The sequence below is a fragment of the Oncorhynchus clarkii genome, chromosome 32 (assembly GCF_045791955.1).
Source record: "Oncorhynchus clarkii lewisi isolate Uvic-CL-2024 chromosome 32, UVic_Ocla_1.0, whole genome shotgun sequence".
Taxonomy (NCBI): Eukaryota; Metazoa; Chordata; class Actinopteri; order Salmoniformes; family Salmonidae; genus Oncorhynchus; species Oncorhynchus clarkii.
The window spans coordinates 13,965,370-13,987,753 of record NC_092178.1 but is presented as its reverse complement, the minus strand read 5'-3'; the positions used below and the strand labels follow the sequence as shown (position 1 = coordinate 13,987,753).

Below are 22,384 nucleotides of genomic sequence, written 5' to 3'. Positions count from 1 at the left end.
CTGCAGCCCCGTTGATGAGAATGGAGGCGTGCTCGGCCCTCTTTTTCCTTTAGTCCACAATCATCTCCTTTGTCTTGATCATGTTGAGGGAGAGGTTGTTGTCCTGGCACCACACGGCCAGGTCTCTGACCTCCTCCCTATTGCCTGTCTCGCCATTGTCGGTGATCAGGCCTACCACTGTTGTGTCATCGGCAAACTTAATGATGATGTTGGAGTCGTGCCTGGCTGTACAGTCATGAGTGAACAGGGAGTACAGTAGGGGACTGAGCATGTACCCGAGGGGCCCCTGTGTTGAGGATCAGCGTGGCGGATGTGTTGTTACCTACCCTTACCACCTGGGGGCGGCTTGTCAGAAAGTCCAGGATCCGGTTGCAGAGGGTGGTGTTTAGTCTCAGGGTCCTTAGCTTAGTAAGCTTTGAGGGCGCTATGGTGTTGAACGCTGAGCTGTAGTCAATGAATAGCATTCTCACATACAGTGCCTTGCGAAAGTATTCGGCCCCCTTGAACTTTGCGACCTTTTGCCACATTTCAGGCTTCAAACATAAAGATATAAAACTGAATTTTTTTGTGAAGAATCAACAACAAGTGGGACACAATCATGAAGTCGAATGACATTTATTGGATATTTCAAACTTTTTTAACAAATCAAAAACTGAAAAATTGGGCGTGCAAAATTATTCAGCCCCCTTAAGTTAAATACTTTGTAGCGCCACCTTTTGCTGCGATTACAGCTGTAAGTCGCTTGGGGTATGTCTCTATCAGTTTTTCACATCGAGAGACTGAAATTTTTTCCCATTCCTCCTTGCAAAACAGCTCGAGCTCAGTGTGGTTGGATGGAGAGCATTTGTGAACAGCAGTTTTCAGTTCTTTCCACAGATTCTCGATTGGATTCAGGTCTGGACTTTGACTTGGCCATTCTAACACCTGGATATGTTTATTTTTGAACCATTCCATTGTAGATTTTGCTTTATGTTTTGGATCATTGTCTTGTTGGAAGACAAATCTCCGTCCCAGTCTCAGGTCTTTTGCAGACTCCATCAGGTTTTCTTCCAGAATGGTCCTGTATTTGGCTCCATCCATCTTCCCATCAATTTTAACCATCTTCCCTGTCCCTGCTGAAGAAAAGCAGGCCCAAACCATGATGCTGCCACCACCATGTTTGACAGTGGGGATGGTGTGTTGCTTTTACGCCAAACATAACGTTTTGCATTGTTGCCAAAAAGTTCAATTTTGGTTTCATCTGACCAGAGCACCTTCTTCCACATGTTTGGTGTGTCTGGCAAACTTTAAACAACACTTTGTATGGATATCTTTAAGAAATGGCTTTCTTCTTGCCACTCTTCCATAAAGGCCAGATTTGTGCAATATACGACTGATTGTTGTCCTATGGACAGAGTCTCCCACCTCAGCTGTAGATCTCTGCAGTTCATCCAGAGTGATCATGGGCCTCTTGGCTGCATCTCTGATCAGTCTTCTCCTTGTATGAGCTTAAAGTTTAGAGGGACGGCCAGGTCTTGGTAGATTTGCAGTGGTCTGATACTCCTTCCATTTCAATATTATCGCTTGCACAGTGCTCCTTGGGATGTTTAAAGCTTGGGAAATCTTTTTGTATCCAAATCCGGCTTTAAACTTCTTCACAATATCTCGGACCTGCCTGGTGTGTTCCTTGTTCTTCATGATGCTCTCTGCGCTTTTAACGGACCTCTGAGACTATCACAGTGCAGGTGCATTTATACAGAGACTTGATTACACACAGGTGGATTGTATTTATCATCATTAGTCATTTAGGTCAACATTGGATCATTCAGAGATCCTCACTGAACTTCTGGAGAGAGTTTGCAGCACTGAAAGTAAAGGGGCTGAATAATTTTGCACGCCCAATTTTTCAGTTTTTGATTTGTTAAAAAAGTTTGAAATATCCAATAAATGTCGTTCCACTTCATGATTGTGTCCCACTTGTTGTTGATTCTTCACAAAAAAATACAGTTTTATATCTTTATGTTTGAAGCCTGAAATGTGGCAAAAGGTCGCAAAGTTCAAGGGGGCCGAATACTTTCGCAAGGCACTGTAGGTGTTATTTTGTCCAGGTAGGAAAGGGCAGTATGGAGTGCAATAGAGATTGCATCATCTGCGGATCTATTGGGGCGGTATGCAAATTGGAGTGGGTCTAGGGTTTCTGGGATAATGGTCTTGATGTGAGCCATGATCAGCCTTTAAAAACACTTCATGGCTACAGACGTGAGTGCTACGGGTTGGTAGTCATTTAGGCAGGTTAACTTTGTGTTCTTGGGCACAGGCACTATGGTGGTCTGCTTAAAACATGTTGGTATTACAGACTCGGACAGGGAGAGGTTGAAAATATCAGTGAAGACACTCCCCAGTTGGTCAGCGCATGTTTGCAGTACACGTCCTGGTAATCCGTCTGGCCCTGCGGCTTTGTGAATGTTGACTTGTTTTAAGGTCTTGCTCACATTGGCTGCGGAGAGCGTGATCACACAGTCTTCCGGAACAGCTGGTGATCTCATGCATGTTTCAGTGTTATTTGTCTCGAAATTAGCATAGAAGTAGTTTAGCTCGTCTGGTAGGCTCGTGTCACTGGGCAGCTCTTGGCTGTGCTTCCCTTCGTAGTCTGTAATGGTTTGCTAACCCTGCCACATCTGACGAGCATCAGAGCCAGTGCAGTATGATTTGAACTTAGTTCTGTATTGAAGCTTTGCCAATTTGATGGTTTGTCAGAGGGCATAGCGGGATTTTTTATAAGCCTACGGGATAGAGTCCCGCTCCTTGAAAGCGGCAGCTCTAGCCTTTAGCTCAGTGCGGATGTTGCCATGGCTTCTGGTTGGGGTATGTACGTACAGTCACTGTGGGGACAATGTAATCGATCCACTTATTGATGAAGCCAGTGACTGATGTTGTGTACTCCTCAATGCCGTCGGAAGAATTCCGGAACATATTCCAGTCTGTGCTAGCAAAACAGTAGCTTAGCGTCTGCTTCATCTGACCATGTTTTTTTATTGATCTAGTCACTGGTGCTTCCTGCTTAATTTTTTTTGCTTGTAAGCAGGAATCAGGAGGATAGAGTTATTGTCAGATTTGCCAAATGGAGGGCAAGGGAGAGCTTTGTATGTGTCTCTGTGTGTGGAGTAAAGACGGCCCAGAGTTTTATTTTATTTTATTTCCCCCCCTCTGGTTGCACATTTAACATGTTGATAGAAATGTATTAAAACAGATTTAAGTTTCCCTGCATTAAAGTCCCCGGCTACTAATAGCACTCCCTCTGGGTGGGTGTTTTCTTGTTTGCTTATGGCGGAATACAGCTCATTCAATGCTGTCTTAGTGCCAGCCTCTGATTGTGGTGGTATGTAGACAGTTAAACTCTCTAGGTAAATAGTGTGGTCTACAGCTTTTCATGAGATACTCTACCTCAGGCGAGCAATAGCTCGAGACTTCCTTAGATATCGTGCACCAGCTGTTATTTACAAAAATACATAGTCCGCCGCCCCTTGTCTTACCAGATGCCGCAGTTCTATCCTGCCGGTACAGCGTATAACCAGCCAGCAGTATGTTGATGGTGTCGTTGTTCAGCCACAATTCCGTGAAGCATAAGATATTACAGTTTTGAATGTCCCTTTGGTAGTTTAATCTTGCGCGTAGGCCATCGATTTTATTCTCCAAAGATTGCACGTTTGCTAGCAAAATGGAGGGAATTGGGGGTTTATTCAATGGCCTACGAATTCTCAGAAGGCAGCCCGCCCTTTGGCCCCTTTTTCTCCGCCTCCTCGTCACGCAAATGACGGGGATATGGGCCTGTTCCCGAGAAAGCAATATATCGTTCGCGTCGGGCTCGTCAAGACTCTTTAATGGAAAAGTAGGATTCTACCAGTCCATAGTGAGTAATCGCAGTCTTGATGTCCAGAAGTTATTTTCGGTCATAAGAGACGGTAGTGGCAACATTATGTACCAAATAAGTAACATGTATGTGGTTGGCACTGGGGAGCTCAGTGTTTCCTCTGCAGTCATTTTATCTGTGGCACTATGCCACGGCAAAAATCATTGGCACCACGGCATAAAAATATGTAACTTGAAAAAATATTTCTGTTGAAGCGTACTTTGAAGATGCAAGAACAGTCCACATTTTACTTTTCCTCTGCAAACAAAATAAGTGATGAATAGAAAAATCTGACTACCCCATATTAGACAAGTTTATATATTTACCTAGTAGGCTTGGTGTTGTGTGTTCTACAGCCAGGTCATGTGTGATACAAGTCGGTATTCGATGTCCATCCATGTCCGAGGACATCGGGAGATGATGTGGAAACCAGCCACTTGAGGCAACAGTGAGCGCTGTTACCTTCAAGTAGGTTTCGGTTTTCCTAGGGTGTTGTGGATGGGTGTAAGAATTTGCCTCTTCTAAAGGTTGCAAGTTCGAATCTAGCAATAGAAAGTTGTTTTTCAGATTTTTGTTTTAAGCCTATCCCAAACCTTAACCCTTACCTTAACCATTCGAGTTAATACCTAACCTTAAAACACTTTGAAATTTGATGTTTGAGAAACATGGATGAACGTCTGAAATCTGACATGAGACTGTGAGAGCTAGTTGGTGTTCTATGAGAGATAAATATTCCTCTTGAGGCGCATTCAAGTTACGAATGCAATCGGGAGGGAAACCTGCATTCTGACAAGTCAATGCACAACAATTCTTGCAATCGCAGGGAAAGCAGCAGTTTTAATGGCCTTTGTTAAAATGGGGGAATCCAAGCTTTCCATTCCTACTTAATTTATTTCTCAACTCCTAAATATACGGGAACTGCACATTTTCAAGCCAGACTTTTTAGCAGCGGCATGGTTAAGCAAGTTACCGCTTCGCAAAACACTGTGAGTGTATATAGGAGAGTGGGGTTAAATACAACACGGATAAAAGGCCACCCTACCTCAAAATATGTTTTGGTTATGTAAAAAATTGCGATGAGAATTATGACATTTTTAGAGTAGTGGCAACCAGGGAAAATCAAATAAAATGCTATTTGTCACATGCGCCGAATACAGTGCTTACTTAAATTCCCTTAACCAACAATGCAGTTCAAGAAATAGAGTTAAGAAATGTTTTTTTAAATTTGGAGTATATTTGTGTGGGTGTGGGGTATGGTGACATCAAATGGTTTCTGTGAGAAGTAAAGGCAGTGTTACCCCCAGTGGCGGTTTACCCCAAGTTACCCCAACAGTTAAGTCTACATTATATTCACTGTGTTTGCGCACATTTTTTGGGACATATAATTCATCAATAGGATGCTAACTATACTGAACAAGAATATAAATGCAACATGTAAAGTGTTGGTTTCATGAGCTGAAATAAAAGATCCCAGAAATGTTCCATACGCACAAAAAGCTTATTTCTCTCAAATTTTATGCACAATTTGTTTACATCCATGTTAGTGAGCATTTCTCCTTTGTCAAAATAATCCATCCACCTGAGAGGTGTGGCATATCAAGAAGCTGATTAAACAGCATGCTCATTACACAGGTGCACCTTGTGCTGGAGACAATAAAAGGTAATTATAAAATATGCAGTTTTGTCACACAACACAATGTCATAGATGTCTCAAGTTTTGAGGGAGAGCGTGCAATTGGCATGCTGACTGCGGGAATGTCCACCAGAGCTGTTGCCAGAAAATTGAATGATAATTTCTCTACCATAAGTCTCCTCCAGTGTCGTTTTTGAAAATTTGGCAGTACGCCAATTGGCCTCACAATCGCAAACCATGTGTAACCACGCCAGGACCTCCACATCTGGCTTCTTCACCTGCGGGATCGTCTGAGAACAGCCACCCGGACAGCGGATGAAACTGACGAGTATTTATGTCTGTAAGAAAGCCCTTTTGTGGGGAAAAACTCATTCTCATTGGCTGGGCCTGGCTTTTTGTCCTTTTAAAAGGTCACCAGCCTCTCTTTCTCTCTCTCATATACACACACACACATTCAGTCCTCTCTCTGAGAGTGTATGTAGTCTAAGTTAAGTGTTCTGGTTTCTGGATCTAGGTAGAATGATTAAAGTACGTCAGTAAAAAGCTAATTAAGACCACCTCAGTGGACCACCTCATGTGTGTGAGGGAGAGAGGAAATGCAAGATAGAATGCATTCATTCTCAATTATGAGGTGTGAAAGTCTGAAGCCAAAGTGCTACTAAGGCCAAGACCAAACACACACACACACAAACACACAGACACACTGAGGCTGTTAAAATGGCACAGAGATATTTTAGCTCTGGTCTGTAATGGCTTTGGATGTAATACATCTGTGAGCCATTATACGCGCAACCATAATTACATACACACATTCATTACTTCTGTGCCTTATAGCAAACAGGATGCATGTTTTGAAATATCCTTCTTTCACTCTGTCCTTTATGTTAGTATTGTGGAGTAACTACAGTGTTGTTGATCCATCCACAGTTTTCTCCTATCACAGCCATTAAACTCTGTAACTAGTTAAAAACATCATTGGGCTTTATGGTGAAATCCCTGAGCGGTTTCCTTTCTCTCCGGCATCTAATTTAGTAAGGGTGCCTGTATATTTGTAGTCACTGGGTGTATTGATACGCCATCCAAAGTGTATTATTAATAACTGACCGTGCTCAAATGCATAGTCAATGTCCATGCTGACCTGACCATGCTGACCTGACCTGACCATGCTGACCTGACCTGACCGTGCTCAAATGCATAGTCAATGTCTGTTCTTTTTTGTTTTTCTTGCCCATCTACCAATTGGTGCCCTTCTTTGCAAACATGAGGAAAATCTCCCTGGTCTTTGTAGTTGAATCTGTGCTTGAAATTCACTGTTTAATTTAGGGACCTTACAGATTAGGTGTGGGGTACAGAGATGGGGTAGTCAATTAAAAATCATGTTAAACACTGTTATTGTGAGTCAATGCAACTTATGTGATTAATTAGGTACATTTGTACTCCTGACCTTATGTAGGCTTGCCATTGACTCAATAGATTTCAGCTTTACATTTTTTATACATTTGTAAACATTTCTAAAAACATTCCATTTTGACATTATGGTGTATTGTTTTTTTATTTCACCTTAATTTAACCAGGTAGGCTAGTTGAGAACCTGGCCAAGGTAAAGCATAACAATTCGACACATACAACATCACAGAGTTACACATGGAGTAAAACAAACATACAGTCAATAATACAGTAGAACAAAGAAAACAAAAAGTCTACATACAGTGAGTGCAAATGAGGTAAGTTAAGGGAGTTAAGGCAATAAATAGGCCATGGTGGCGAAGTAATTACAATATAGCAATTAAACACTGGAATGGTAGATGTGCAGAAGATGAATGTGCAGGTAGAGATACTGGGGTGCAAAGGAGCAAGATAAATACAGGATGAGGTAGGTTGATAGATGGGCTGTTTACAGATGGGCTATGTACAGGTGCAGTGATCTGTGAGCTGCTCTGACAGCTGGTGCTTAAAGCTAGTGAGGGAGATATGAGTCTCCAGCTTCAGAGATTTTTGCAGTTCGTTCCAGTCATTGGCAGCAGAGAACTGGAAGGAAAGACGACCAAAGGAGGAATTGGCTTTGGGGGTGACCAGTGAGATATACCTGCTGGAGCGTGTGCTACAAGTGGGTGCTGCTATGGTGACCAGTGAGCTGAGGTAAGGCGGGGCTTTACCTAGCAGAGACTGTAGATAACCTGTAGCCAGTGGGTTTGGCGACGAGTACGAAGCGAGGGCCAACCAACGAGAGCGTACAGGTCGCAATGGTGGGTAGTGTATGGGGCTTTGGTGACTAAACGGATTGGACTGTGATAGGCTGCATCCAATTTGTTGAGTAGAGTGTTGGAGGCTATTTTATAGATGACATCACCAAAGTTGAGGATCGGTAGGATGGTCAGGTTTACGAGGGTATATTTGGCAGCATGAGTGAAGGATGCTTTGTTGCGAAATAGGAAGCCAATTCTAGATTTAATTTTGGATTGGAGATGTTTGATGTGTGTCTGGAAGGAGAGTTTACAGTCTAACCAGACACCTAGGTATTTGTAGTTGTCCACGTATTCTAAGTCAGAGCTGTCCAGAGTAGTGATGCTGGATGGGCGAGCAGGTGCGGGCAGTGATCGGTTGAATAGCATGCATTTAGTTTTACTTGGGTTTAAGAGCAGTTGGAGACCACGGAAGGAGAGTTGTATGGTGTGTAGATCAGTTGGTGTGGTGTGTAGATCTTATTGTGTGTAGATCAGTGACACAAAATTGAAATGTAAACTATTTAAAGTAAGACTGTAACACAATAAAATGTGGACAAAGTCAAGGGGTTTGAAGACTTTCTGAAGGCACTGTATTACTTGTAAGTTTTTACAATTTATTTAATTTAATTTCTATACCTTTATTTCAACAAGGAACACAGACTGAGACCACGGTCTCTTTTACAGCTGGGCCCTGCGTTTACATGTTCACACATACAGGTTAGGTACAATGATTAAAGAAACTACACAAGACAAACAAAACCATCACAGATAACACCAAAAAATACAGCAACAGATTACATTTGCACACAGGTTATTCCCCAAACAGCACAAACATTTGCATTACCAGAAACAGTTACAAGCCATACAAAAATAAAAATGCTCCAATAAATGTTTAAAATGAGCAACAGGGGGACAAGAGTCTCAAGGTTAAGTTTAGTCTGCAGACTATTCCAGAGGCAAGGAGCGTAACAGGAAAAGGCAGCCATACCCAACTCTGTGGAAACCGCATGGGCCTCAAGTGTAATCCGTGCTTGAGACCTGGTTTTAGGAATTCTAATTCTAATATTGATGAGTGATGATAAATAAGAAGGTAGCTTATTCAGAAGTGCTTTATAGACAAACACGAGAGCATGTTGTTCTCGTCTCACGGACAGCGAAGTCCAACCCACATTTTGATATAAAACACAGTGGTGAGTTCTGTAGCACCCGTAATAAACCTAAGTGCGCAATGATAAGTAGCATCCAGCCATTTAAGTGTTGATGCCGTAGCATTCATGTAGATAATATCCCCATAATCTATAACAGACATAAAAGTAGCTTGCACAATTTGCCTTATATTTGTAGAGGACAAACATGTCCTGTTTCTATAGAGAAAGCCTAGCATGATTTTTAGCCGAATGTTCCTAAGGCTATGGAAACCTTATACATATCTAGCAATAATATTTCCAGTTTCTCCCTCACCCAGAATAATTATTTGTCATTAGTAAATGCACAGAAGTTGGGAATTGATTTAAGATATTTTCTTATTTAATTTGGGAGTATTTCTCACAGTAGAGGAAAAGGTGCATCTCTGTGTCTACCTCCCCAGTCATACGGTGACTACATAGGCACTTTTGGGTTGCCATTATGTCTACCTTTTTTCTATAGCCAATTGGTAGACACCAAGTCTGTATTTGGTGTTTTAATTTCTGTAACAATCTGATTGATTTGTGTGTTTGGATAATACGATTATTTAGTGTTTTTAACAGCTGACATGTGGGACTATTTTCAGTTTTCAGCTCTTGGGTTTCTGTACAGCACTTTGTGACATTGGCTGATGTAAAAAGGGCTTCATAAATACATTTGATTGATTAAAATGGTGCCAAAATGTAAGTGTCCTTTTCTTTATATTAAAACCTCACTAGGGTATGTGGGACGCTAGCGTCACACCTGGCCAACATCCAGTGAAATTGCAGAGCGCCAAATTGAAATGCAGAAATACATACAGGTATTTTACATAGGTTTAAAGATGAACTTCTTGTGAATCCAACCACGATGTCAGATTTCAAAAAGGCTTTACTGTGAAAGCATACCGTACGATTATTTGAGAACATCGCCCAGCAGACAAATCATTACAAACAGTAACCAGCCAAGTAGAAGAGTGACACAAGTCAGAAATAGAAATACAATTAATCACTTACCTTTGATGATCTTCATATGGTTGCACTCAGAAGACATTCATTTACTCAATAAATGTTTGTTTTGTTCGATAAAGTCTCTTTATATCCAAAAACTTCCGTTTTGTTTGTGTGTTTTCTTCAGTAATCCACAGGCTCAAACACAGTCACAACAGGCAGACAAAAAAAAATCAAAATTGTATCCATAAAGCTCATAGAAACATGTCAAACGATGTTTATATTCAATCCTCAGGTTGTTTTTAGCCTAAATAATTGATAATATTTCAACCGGACAATAACGTCGTCAGTATAAAAGGTAAACAAGAAAGACACTCTCTCGGTTGTGCGAGAGAGAATTCTGTATGTAGATTTGGGTTTTTCTCCCAATGCTTATAAGCATAATTCCAGGTTGGACCCAAAACCTTGCCTCCGTAAACTGCAATTGGTAAAATTACACTTGAATATTTAGCACTAGATTTGGATAGGAATATTTATTTTAAAAATATATTTTTATGGAGTACAATGCATGCTTTGCAGGTTTTTTCTTTTGAGTGAATTCACTCCCAGACCAAATCCACCAGAGGCACTGATTTTTAGTCCCAGGTAATTGTACCATTTGTGCATGTTCAACCATTTCCTAATTTGAAGGAGTGTCTGTTGCATTGATTCCTGATAGAAAATCGCAGCTTTGGTTTTCTGAAAGTTAAAGATGATTGCCCAGTTGATGCTCCATTCCTAAAGAATGTTAAGTTCCTGTTGACCTTACTCTGTTGGTGACAGTAGGTCAAGGTCATCTGCATAGAGCAGGAATCTGACCTCATCTTTAAGGGTGTGTCCAACAACAATGCTAATTGGTTGACGTAAACTTTGAACAGGTTTGGACTTCGAGTGCACCCTTGTCTCACCCCCATCCTTGTGCAAAAAACAATTATTTTATTGTAAAGTTTAATACTACATGTGTTTGAGTAAATAGATTTTATGATGTCGTATACTTTGCCCCCAATGCCGCTTGATCCATCATGCCATATGGAATCAAAAAGCATTCTTAAAATCAACAAAACATGCAAATCCTTTTTTTTTCTCTCGCTCTCTCATACACACACAATAACATATACATATATGGAGACACATCTAGACTGTAATGATACTCAGTAACACAATACATTCTAAAAGTTCAACATATGTCTTAGTATATGCACGGTAGCACAGTATGTTTGACTCCTGATAAGTGTACATCAGATACATGTAAAGTCAAGCAAGTACACTACACTGCCTAGTTGTGTAGCAGGCGGTTGCAGCGACAGCCCGCAATTTTAATGATCGCCATTTTGCTTAGCTAATTGCGTTTTTGAGTTGCGTATGTATGTAAGGTAGGCCAAGTAAATTAGGCTGTACACATTCACCACAAGCTATTGCATTGCATATGTATTCATCATTTGACTGTATTTCTACAATGAAGTGCAATGTCACCCTGTTGACCACATGGTGGCAGTGCTACTATGCAGTTGTGACTCAGCACACATTCAACACACACACACACACACACACACACACACACACACACACACACACACACACACACACACACACACACACACACACACACACACACACACACACACACACTGAGTTAGCAAAGGGGCTTTTGAAGTTTGGGCTGGTGGCCTCAGGCAGTGGAAGCTCCCTGCTGCAATGTTACTGAGTTGGCAAATAGGCTGGAAAAAGTGTGCGTGTGTGTGTAATTATATAGTATATCCATCAACCTCCCCTCCCCTGACAGGCAGTGTACATACAGTAGCACCATGCTACAGAGAGGGCTATGAAACCAGGGGTTGTAAATTAGATACCCTCTGCTACCATGGACAGAATATAGGCTTTCTTTACTAATACTCCACACACAACACTGGAACAGAGAGACTAGTGTGAGTATCTTACAGTATCAATCAGACATGAATTTGCACACACACCCATCTCACCTTACTGCATACTGATTTCCTCCACAAATCAAGTCATAAACCCCATATACAAGCACTTTCAGTCAAAACCGGTGTACTGTACTGGATGTTTGCTACCATTTGCCTCCCCTTGCACATCGGATTTACTATGCGTATACATACTGAAAGATTTCAAGACTCCGACGCCATTTCCATATTCATGATCTACAGTGCTTTCCGAAAGTGTTCATGCCCCTTGACTTATTCCACATTTTGTTGTGTTACAGCCCAAATTCCAAATGGATAAAAAAAATTAAAAATGGGCACGTTTATTGAGAATGAAATACAAAATATCTTGTTTTACATACAGTACCAGTCAGGTTTGGACACGCCTACTCATTCAATGGTTTTTCTTTATTTTGACTATTTTCTACATTATTGAATAATAGTGAAGACATCAAAACTATGAAATAACACTTATGGAGTCACGTAGTAACCAAAAAAAGTGTTAAACAAATCAAAATATATTTTATATTTGAGATTCTTCAAAGTAGCCACCCTTTGCCTTGATGACAGCTTTGAAATCTCTTGGCATTCTCTCAACCAGCTTCACCTGGAATGCTTTTCCAACAGTCTTGAAGGAGTTCCCACATTTTCTGAGCACTTGTTGGCTGCTTTTCCTTGCCTCCAACTCATCCCAAACCATCTCAATTGGGTTGAGGTCAGGTGATTGTGGAGGCCAGATCATCTGATGCAGCACTCTATCACTCTCCTTCTTGGTCAAATAGCCCTTACACAACCTGGAGGTGTATTTTGGGTCATGTCCTGTTGAAAAACAAATGATAGTCCCACTAAGCGCAAACCAGATGGGATGGTGTATCGCTGCAGAATGCTATGGTAGCCATGCTGGTTAAGTGTGCCTTGAATTCTAAGTAAATCACCTATAGTGCCACCAGCAAAGCACTCCCACACAATCGCACCACCTTCTCCATGCTTCACGGTGGGAACCACACATGCGGAGTTCATCCGTTCACCTATTCTGCGTCTCACAAGGACATGGCGGTTGGAACAAAAAATCTCAGATTTGGACTCATCAGACCAAAGGACAGATTTCCACCGGTCTAATGTTCAATGCTCGTGTTTCTTGGCCCAAGCAAGTGTCTTCTTATTATTGGTGTCCTTTAGTAGTGGTTTCTTTGCAGCAATTTGACCATGAAGGCCTGATTCATGCATTCCTCTGAACAGTTGATGTTGTGCTGTCTGTAACTTGAACTCTGAAACATTTATTTGGGCTGCAATTTCTGAGGCTGGTAAGTCTAATGAACTTATCCTCTGCCGCAGAGGTAACTCTGGGTCTTAATTTCCTGTGGCGGTCCTCATGAGAGCCAGTTTCATCATAGCGCTTGATGGTTTTTACGACTGCACTTGAAGAAACTTTCAAAGTTCTTGAAATTTTCCAGATTGACTGACCTTTTATGTCTTAAAGTAAATATGGACTGTTTCTCTTTCTTATTTGAGCTGTTCTTGCCATAATATGGACTTGGTCTTTTACCAAATAGGGCTATCTTCTCTATACCACCCCTACCATGTCACAACACAACTGATCAGCTGAAATGCATTAAGAAATTCCACAAATTAACAAGGCATACCTGTTAATTGAAATGCATTCCAGGTGACTACCTCATTAAGCTAGTTGAGAGAATGCCAAGAGTGTGCAAGGCTGTCATCAAGGCAAAGGGTGGCTACTTTGAAGAATCTCAAATATAAAGTATATTTTGATTGGTTTAACACGTTTTTGCATACTACATGATTCCATATGTGTTATTTCATAGTTTTGATGTCTTCACTATTATTCTACAATGTAGAAAATAGTAAAAATAAAGAAAAACCCTTTAATGAGTAGGTGTGTCCAAACTTTTGACTGGTACTGTAAGTATTCACACCTCTTTGCTATGACACTCCGGTGTATCTTATTCCCTTTGATCATCCTTGAGATGTCACTACAACTTGATTGGAGTCCACCTGTGGCCAATTCAATTGTTTGGACATGATTTAGAAAGAAACACAACAGTCTATAGAAGGTGCCACAGTGCATGTCAGAGCAGAAACTACCATGAAGTCCAAGGAACTGTCCGTAGATCTCTGAGGAAGTGTGATGAGGCATATATCTGGGTGAAGGGGATAAAACCATTTCTAGAGTGTTGAATGTTTCTAAGAGCACAGTGTTCTCTATCATTGAGAAATTGAAAAAATATGGAACTACCCAGACTCTGCCTAGAGCTGGCTGTCAGACCAAACTGAACAACCGGGCAGAAGGAGGTGACCAAGAACCCAGTGGCCAGACGGAAGCAACTCCTGAGAAAAAGGCACATGACCGCACACCTGGAATTTGCAAAAAATGCATTTGGAAGACTCTTAGAGCATAAGGCAAAATATTCTGTGGTCTGATGAGACAGAAATGTAACTATTTGTCCTGAATGCAAAGCACTTTCTGGAGAACCAGGCACAGCTCATCACCTGTCTATACCATCCCTACCGTGATGCATGGTGGTGGCAGTATCATTCTATGGGGATGCTTTTCATCAGCAGGGACTGTGGGACTGGTAAGCATAGATGGATCAATGAATGGAGTCAAATACAGGCAGGTCCTTGATGAGAACCTCCAGAGTGCAAACAACCTTAGACTGGGGTGAAGATTTACATTCCAACAGGACAATGACCCAAAGCATACGCTGGAATGGCTTCAGAATAAGAAAGTGAAAGTCATTGAGTGGCCCGGCCAAGGCCTAGACTTGAATCCCGTTGAAAATCTGTGGAAAGACTGTTCACCGCCTTTCCCCATCTAGCTTAACCTTTCTAGGGCAGGCAGAATATCTGCCATTTTGGAGTCAACAGAAGATAGAAACAACACCATAAATATTCACTTACCTTTGATGATCTTCATCAGAAGACACTCCCAGGAATCCCAGTTTGACAATACATATACATGACTGATTTGTTCCATAAAGTCCATAATTTATGTCCAAATAGCCACTTGTTGTTAGCGTGTTCAGCCCAGTAATCCATCTTCATGAGGTGCAGGCACTTTGTCCAGACAAAAACTCGAAAAGTTCCGTTACAGTCCTTTAGAAACATGTCAAACAATGTATGGAATCAATCTTTAGGATGTTTTTAATATAAAACATCAATAATGTTCCAACCGGAGAATTCCTTTGTCTGAAGAAAAGCACTGGAACGAGAGGTATCTCTGTCGGGAGCGCACGTCATGAGACCAAGGCACTCTGCCAGACCACTGACTCAAAGAGGTCTCATGAGCCCCTCCTTTATAGTAGAATCCTCATTCAAGTTTCTAAAGACGGTTGACATCTAGTGGAAGCCGTAGGAGGTGCAACTTTATCCATATCTCAATGTGTATTCGGTAGGCCAAGCTTTGAAAAACTACAAACCTCAGACGTCCCACTTCCTGGTTGGATTTTTCTCAGGTTTTCACCTGCCATATGAGTTCTGTTATACTCACAGACATCACTCAAATGGTTTTAGAAACTTCAGAGTGTTTCCTATACAATACTAATAATATGCATATATTAGCATCTGGGACAGCGTAGGAGGCAGTTCACTCTGGGCACACTATTCATCCAAAAGTGAAAATGCTGCCCCCTATCCCAAAATTAACAGAGTTTGAGAAAATCTGCAGGGAAGAATGGGAGAAAATCCTCAAATCCAGATGTGCAAAGCTGATAGACATACCCAAGACAAGTCAAAGCTGATACAGACATACCCAAGACAAGTCAAAGCTGATACAGACATACCCAAGACAAGTCAAAGCTGATACAGACATACCCAAGACAAGTCAAAGCTGATACAGACATACCCAAGACAAGTCAAAGCTGATACAGACATACCCAAGACAAGTCAAAGCTGATACAGACAGACCCAAGACAAGTCAGAGCTGATACAGACAGACCCAAGACAAGTCAGAGCTGATACAGACATACCCAAGACAAGTCAGAGCTGATACAGACATACCCAAGACAAGTCAAAGCTGATACAGACATACCCAAGACAAGTCAAAGCTGATACAGACATACCCAAGACAAGTCAAAGCTGATACAGACATACCCAAGACAAGTCAAAGCTGATACAGACATACCCACAACAAGTCAAAGCTGATACAGACATACCCAAGACAAGTCAAAGCTGATACAGACAGACCCAAGACAAGTCAGAGCTGATACAGACATACCCAAGACAAGTAAAAGCTGATACAGACATACCCACGACAAGTCAAAGCTGATAGACATACCCAAGACAAGTCAAAGCTGATAGACATACCCAAGACAAGTCAAAGCTGTAATCACCGCCAAAGGTGCTTCTACAAAGTATTGACACAGGGGTGTGAATACTTATGTAAATGAGATATTTCTGCATTTCATTTTTCAATAAAGTTTTCTTTGTTATTATTGGGTATTGTGTGTAGATGGGTGAGAAACATAATGGAATCCATTTTGAATTCTATCTGTAACACACCAATGTCTAAGTCAGGGTGTGAGTACTTTCTGAAGGCACTAAATATCCATATGATCTATCTAGATTTATTCTACGGTAACTAAATATCCTACTCTTTCCTTCTCTCTCTCTCTCGATCTCTTAGACACAGATCCTCGCGTTCTGGAGAAACAGGAGCAACAACAGCCCACCTACCTGGCCCTGAGCTACATCAACAGGTAACATACACACAGGGCAGTGTTGCTACACACAGGGCAGTATTGCTCCACACAGGGCGGTGTTGCTACACTGATGGAGCAGTCTCGAAAAAGACGAGCATACAGGGACAGAAGTGGCCAGTCATTTGAAATTTGATTCGGTCAACATTCCTGGCTTCAGTTCTACCACATCCTTGGTTTTCTTCAGGCAGTTGGTTTGAAAAACATGATTCTGTCTAGTAGAAAATCTGATACGACTTCTTCTTCTGGGGCCTGTATCAGACTTGTTTGACCATTGTTTTGCAGTTGTGTGGTGATAGTCCAATTGCCCTGAGTGTGTTATGGTGCTTTTTGTGTTTTTGTGACCGTGCGGGCGTGACTGTGAGTGTGTCTTGTTTGTGTTTGGATGACTGATCCCTTCCCAGAGAAACAGTGTTGTCATTAGAAGCACCGGAAACCACAGAAGAAGCGAAATGCTCTCTCTACACAGTTACAGCCTAGCCAAACACAGAAATGAGAATGAGATGTGTGTTTATCCCAAAGCTTCATGTCCAATCTCACACCTCTTAAATCAGACTGTGTGTGAGTTAGGGATTTGACGAATGTACAAATATTCCTAACTTTTAAACTGCCAATGAGGTGAATTCACAATCCTGCATAAGTTCTGCATATGACAGCTATGGGCCAATGCATTTCAATCTACCGCAGTGATGGCTGCCTACCTTTTAATTTCACCTTTATTTAACCAGGTAGGCAAGTTGAGAACACCTTTATTTAACCAGGTAGGCAAGTTGAGAACAAGTTCTCATTTACAACTGCGACCTGGCCAAGATAAAGCAAAGCAGTTCGACACATACAACGACACAGAGTTACACATGGAGTAAAACAAACATACAGTCAATAATACAGTAGAAAAATAAGTCTATATACGATGTGAGCAAATGAGGTGAGATAAGGGAGGTAAAGGCTAAAAAAAAGTAATTACAATATAACAAGTAAACCACTGGAATGGTAGATTTGCGTCGATGCAAAGTAATTGCTCCCAATGATGAACCAGACTTGTGGAGGTCTAAAAATTTTTTTCTGGGTTCTTGGCTGATTTCTTTAGATTTTCCCATGATGTCAAGCAAAGAGGCACTGAGTTTGAAGGTAGGCCTTGAAATGCATCCACAGGTACAACTTCAATTGACTCAAATGATGTCAATGAGCCTATCAGAAGCTTCTAAAGCCATGACATCATTTTCTGGAATTCTCCAAGCTGTTTAAAGGCACAGTCAAGTTTGTATGTAAACTTCTGAACCACTGGAATTGTGATACAGTGAATTATAAGTGAAATAATCGGTCTGTAAACAATTGTTGGAAAAATGACTAGAGTCATGCACAAAGTAGATGTCCTAACCGACGTGCCAAAACTATAGTTTGTTAACACGAAATTTGTGGAGTGGTTGAAAATGAGTTATAATGACTCCAACCTAAGTGTATGTAAACTTCCGACTTCAACTGAATGTAAGACGACAGCTGATGATAGTGTTGTTGTTAGAATGTTGTATTATTGGATATAATGTATTTGTATGTGTATTGTGAGTGTGTAATTGTCCTTAGCTGTCCTGGGACTACGGCTGCAAATGAGCTTTTGGATAACTCCGTCATATTTACATGGATGTTGCGTTATTGTAATATTATTATTGTAATATTGCTGTTGATTAATATTGTAATATTATTATCGTAATATTGCTGTTGATTAATATTGTAATATTATTATTGTAATATTGCTGTTGATTAATATTGTAATATTATTATTGTAATATTGCTGTTGATTAATATTGTAATATTATTATTGTAATATTGCTGTTGCATTGTCCCCTATAAATAAATAAATAAATACATTTGTATTGACCTGCTTTTTTAAGCTGCTGCTACTCGCTGTTTATTATTTATGCATAGTCACCCCTACCTACATGTACATATTACCTCGACTAACCTGTAACCCCGCACATTGACTCGGGACTGGTACCCCGTGTAAATAGCCACGTTATTGTTATTTTATTGTGTTACATTATTCTTACTTTAGTTGAATTATTTTCTTAAATATTTTCGTACTTAAAAAATATTCAGCATTGTTGATTATGGGCTTGTAAGTAACATTTCACTATAAGGTTGTATTCGGTGCATGTGACAAAATGTGATTTGATTCCTGTTTCAACATGAAAATGCCCCTGTGCACAAAGCGAGGTCCATACAGAAATGGTTTTTCGAGATCGGTGTGAAAGAACTTGACTGGCCTGCACAGAGCCCTGACCTCAACCACATCAACCACCTTTGGGATGAATTTGAAGGCCAACAGCGAGCCAGGCCTAATCGCCAACATCAGTGCTTGACTTCACTAACGCTCTTGTGGCTGAATGGCTGAAGTCCCTGCAGCACTTTCCTCCTTCAGGGCTGTCACAGTTTTTCGACACGGCTTTTTGTAGCTTGGTTCTAGATATGCCGTTAGAGCATTCAATCTGATATCCTCTACCATTGACAATGGCTGCATATCAATCATTTCTGTAGTCAGCGCTGTGATTTTCCCTTATCGCACTGCTGCCAGCAGCAGGTTGGGTCTCACCGGGCTTTCCTTTCAGCATTGTACCTGTACTGCCTACCACTGTATCTCAATTCCACCTCGCAAAGTTTGCATTTCATCACCTTCTCATTTCATTTGTCAAAGTATTGCCATATAGTACTTGGAAGCTGTCGCAACCCTGTCTCACCATCTGATGTGCGGAGTGGCAAATCATTTGAAAGATGCATAGCCATCTCCTTACAGCATTGTTTCGTTAGGTATTTGGTGAATTTACATTTTTGCCTTTTTTGCCTGCATGATTGGAACCTGTTAATGGTAGATTTGTGGTTACTGCACTGTGATTTTAATTGGTCAGTTTTTTTTCTCTAAAAGTTAACAATCCCAAATTGGTTTAAACGTCACAGCCCCAGTGTGGGTGGAGCAGTGGAGAGAAAAGAAAGATCCAGAAGAGAGGGAGATAAATAATACTCATTGTTTCAATAGTGTGTGTGACCTGTAATGTTTGTGTCCAGGTTTATGACGGACGCGGCACGTCGGGAGCAAGAGACCCTGAAGAAGAAGGCCACACCCAAACTTTCCCTGTCAATCACAGGTGGCGTGTCTCGGAACAGCGTGGCCACACCTCCACGGCACAGCAATGGCAACCTGACTCCCCCCGTGACTCCTCCCATCACACCCTCCTCCTCCTTCCGTAGCAGCACGCCCACAGGTAAGCGAAAGTGGAGATTTTGGATGTGTTGCCTTTTGCCTCTTGTAGTCCTGTGTGGCTCACTGGGTAGAATGTGGCGATTGCAAATGCAGGATTGTGGTTTTGCTTACTGCTGGGTTCCACGCACTACTGTAAGTCACTTTGGATAAAAGCATCTGCCTCTAGTGTTCTAGACTGAAGGTCAATGAAACCAAGGTTACTCACGTTCACGGCACGAGGCTTAGTTGTCTTGTCCGCCGGTTAGCCTCCCGGCTAATTGCGTTATCTGTTGCTTGTTAGCTTCAGCTGGATGCTAGCCTCTTCTCTCTGGAGTTTGAGTCTGGGTACCGCGCCTTCCCAGGCTAGGGGAGACACTCTAGCTAAACACCAAGTCACACCTTGACGTCCAAACTTCGCATACTATCTTACTGGCTCGAGCTGCAGCTGTTGCCAGAGTGAGATTCAGAGGATGTGCACCTCACTAATCTCGCCAGAGTTAGCCAGTCTGTTCTCATGACCTCTCCTCACACCTAGGCTGTCACTGTCAGTTGAGTTGGGCTCCTCACATCCATACCTTTGGGGAATTGTGAGTGGAATTTCTCCAATATATTCTGATATCCATAGAATGTGGTGTTATACAGATTATCTAATCTATAAGACATATCTGTATTTCTGCTTCTGTCTAGACAGGGAGAATATCATCCATGCCATACTACTGCGATAAATGCAATGCTGGCTTGGCTTCGATTGATGCCCATTCCAACTGTATTATGTGCCTGGGCTTAGAGCCTGCCATTCAGGCTGTGATTTCTGCCAACTCTGGCTGAGGTGGCCCAGTCAGCCTCTGTCTTTGCAGCCCTGCTCTCTCAGCCTGACAGGCTCCTTTGACTTAAGACAGGATCCTGACGCTATCCCCGTCTTTGCTGGTAATGACCTAGACGAAGAGACCTCTGAGGCTGGTTCTGGGTCAGCCAACCATGGCTCAGAGAGGGCTGAGAGTGAAGTCCCTGTTCATCAGCTGATATGCAGGAGTTCCTCTAAAGAGTTCTGAAAGCTCTGGATATTAATCCAGATCCTAACAGCAACCTGACCAGAGTGTACATTCCTCAGTACTCCAAGTTCTCCAATGAACTGCGTCAATCTTGGGCTAAGGTGAACTCAAGGTCCCATGTCTCAAGCCAGTGAAAGCCTTCACGGACCATCATGGCTTCCCCCGAGGAGTTGGGACTGGGCCTGTACCCAGTCATGGACCCCATTATTGCGGCCATGGTCCTCCCAGACGAGATCATTGGTAGGTCTCCCCGCTGTCCTCCGGGACCTCATCTGGCATACCTGCACGGTCTGATAGCTGGCCTGTCCACTGATGGGGACCCTGAGCTGATGGCTGAAATGATTCCGGTGTCCAGACTCCTCTCCCTCTTAAACACTGAGATGTCACGTGCTAATGGCAAAGGCCTGTCTATGATCATCTCGTCACGCAGACCGCTTGGGCTGTCACCGACAAAGATGTCGGCCTCTGTGAAGAAACCCTTTATGGAGCTCCCCATTTCCCCGGTCCTAGAGTGGACACCATTCTAGACCAAATGACATAGAGACCCTGCAGTCTTTCATGGGTCCCCTTTAAGCGAAATAGAACATTCCTGTTGTGAGTGTTCTAGTGTGTTCAGTAGAGAGCCAGTGTTCTTGCAGTGTGCAGTGGTTCCAGTCTACACAGGTAATTACACACCAGCTGTCACACTGTTCACACGGGTGTGTGTGTTTCAGAGCCCTAAAGCAGATGGTCCAATTCCTGCCCAAATATTTGCGTTTACCCACAACCACGCGTACACACACCCTTGTTGAAATCCTTTTAACATGTGCCAGGGTGCCATCCATTTCCTCCTGCTGAGGTGGAGCATTTCCTGTGTGAGTGTGAGTGTGCGTGTGTGTGTGAGAAAGTGTGTGTGTGAGTGGAAAAAGTGGTGCATTTACTAAATCAGAGCAATGAGGATACCTCCCATTTAATGATCTGTTTCAGGGAGCCAAACCCCTCCCGCTGGGTTCTCTTGACACACACACACACACACACGCACACTAAACCCTCCTCTGTTCTATGCTCCATGCCCCTCTACTTGAGACAATATAGTCATGTCCCCATGACACGCAAACTGATGTGTGTGTGTGTGTGTTCCCCCTCCAGGCAGTGAGTATGATGATGAGGAGGTGGACTATGAGGAGTCAGACAGTGATGAGTCCTGGACCACAGAGAGTGCCATCAGCTCCGAGTCTATCCTCAGCTCCATGTGTATGAACGGAGGAGAGGAAAAACCCTTCGCCTGCCCTGTGCCTGGCTGCAAGAAGAGATACAAGGTGCAGTACACACACAGCCCCAGTTTATAGAACAGTCCCTAGCTCTGTTATTCTGCTACACACTAGTCCTCTATATATCAGTTCAGTGTAGCCTATGATCTGTGTAGTGGAGGTTTTCACCTCAGGATGTGAGGGGGAGTTTCCTCTAGCAATGTCAGTGTTTGCAATGTTGTTCCTGGATGTTGCTTTTAGGGATTTTCACTAAACATAATGTAAGGGGAATTATTATTTTTCTAGGAGT

General features: G+C 42.2%; 1 protein-coding gene across 5 annotated transcripts in view; it reads left to right on the top strand.

Annotated features, from left to right (window-relative positions):
* The window catches only part of LOC139391582 (juxtaposed with another zinc finger protein 1), a 36,933-nt gene that overhangs the window by 10,144 nt on the left and 4,405 nt on the right, over positions 1-22,384 (top strand). For all 5 annotated transcript variants that reach the window (XR_011629580.1, XR_011629581.1, XR_011629583.1 and 2 more), the window contains exons 2-4: positions 16,489-16,561; positions 19,619-19,815; positions 21,974-22,143. Coding sequence is in view for 1 of the 5 variants with exons in the window: in XM_071138950.1 (XP_070995051.1) it covers positions 16,489-16,561; positions 19,619-19,815; positions 21,974-22,143 (440 nt within the window). In the remaining 4 variants the exon portion in view is untranslated. The remainder of the gene's footprint in view (positions 1-16,488; positions 16,562-19,618; positions 19,816-21,973; positions 22,144-22,384) is intronic.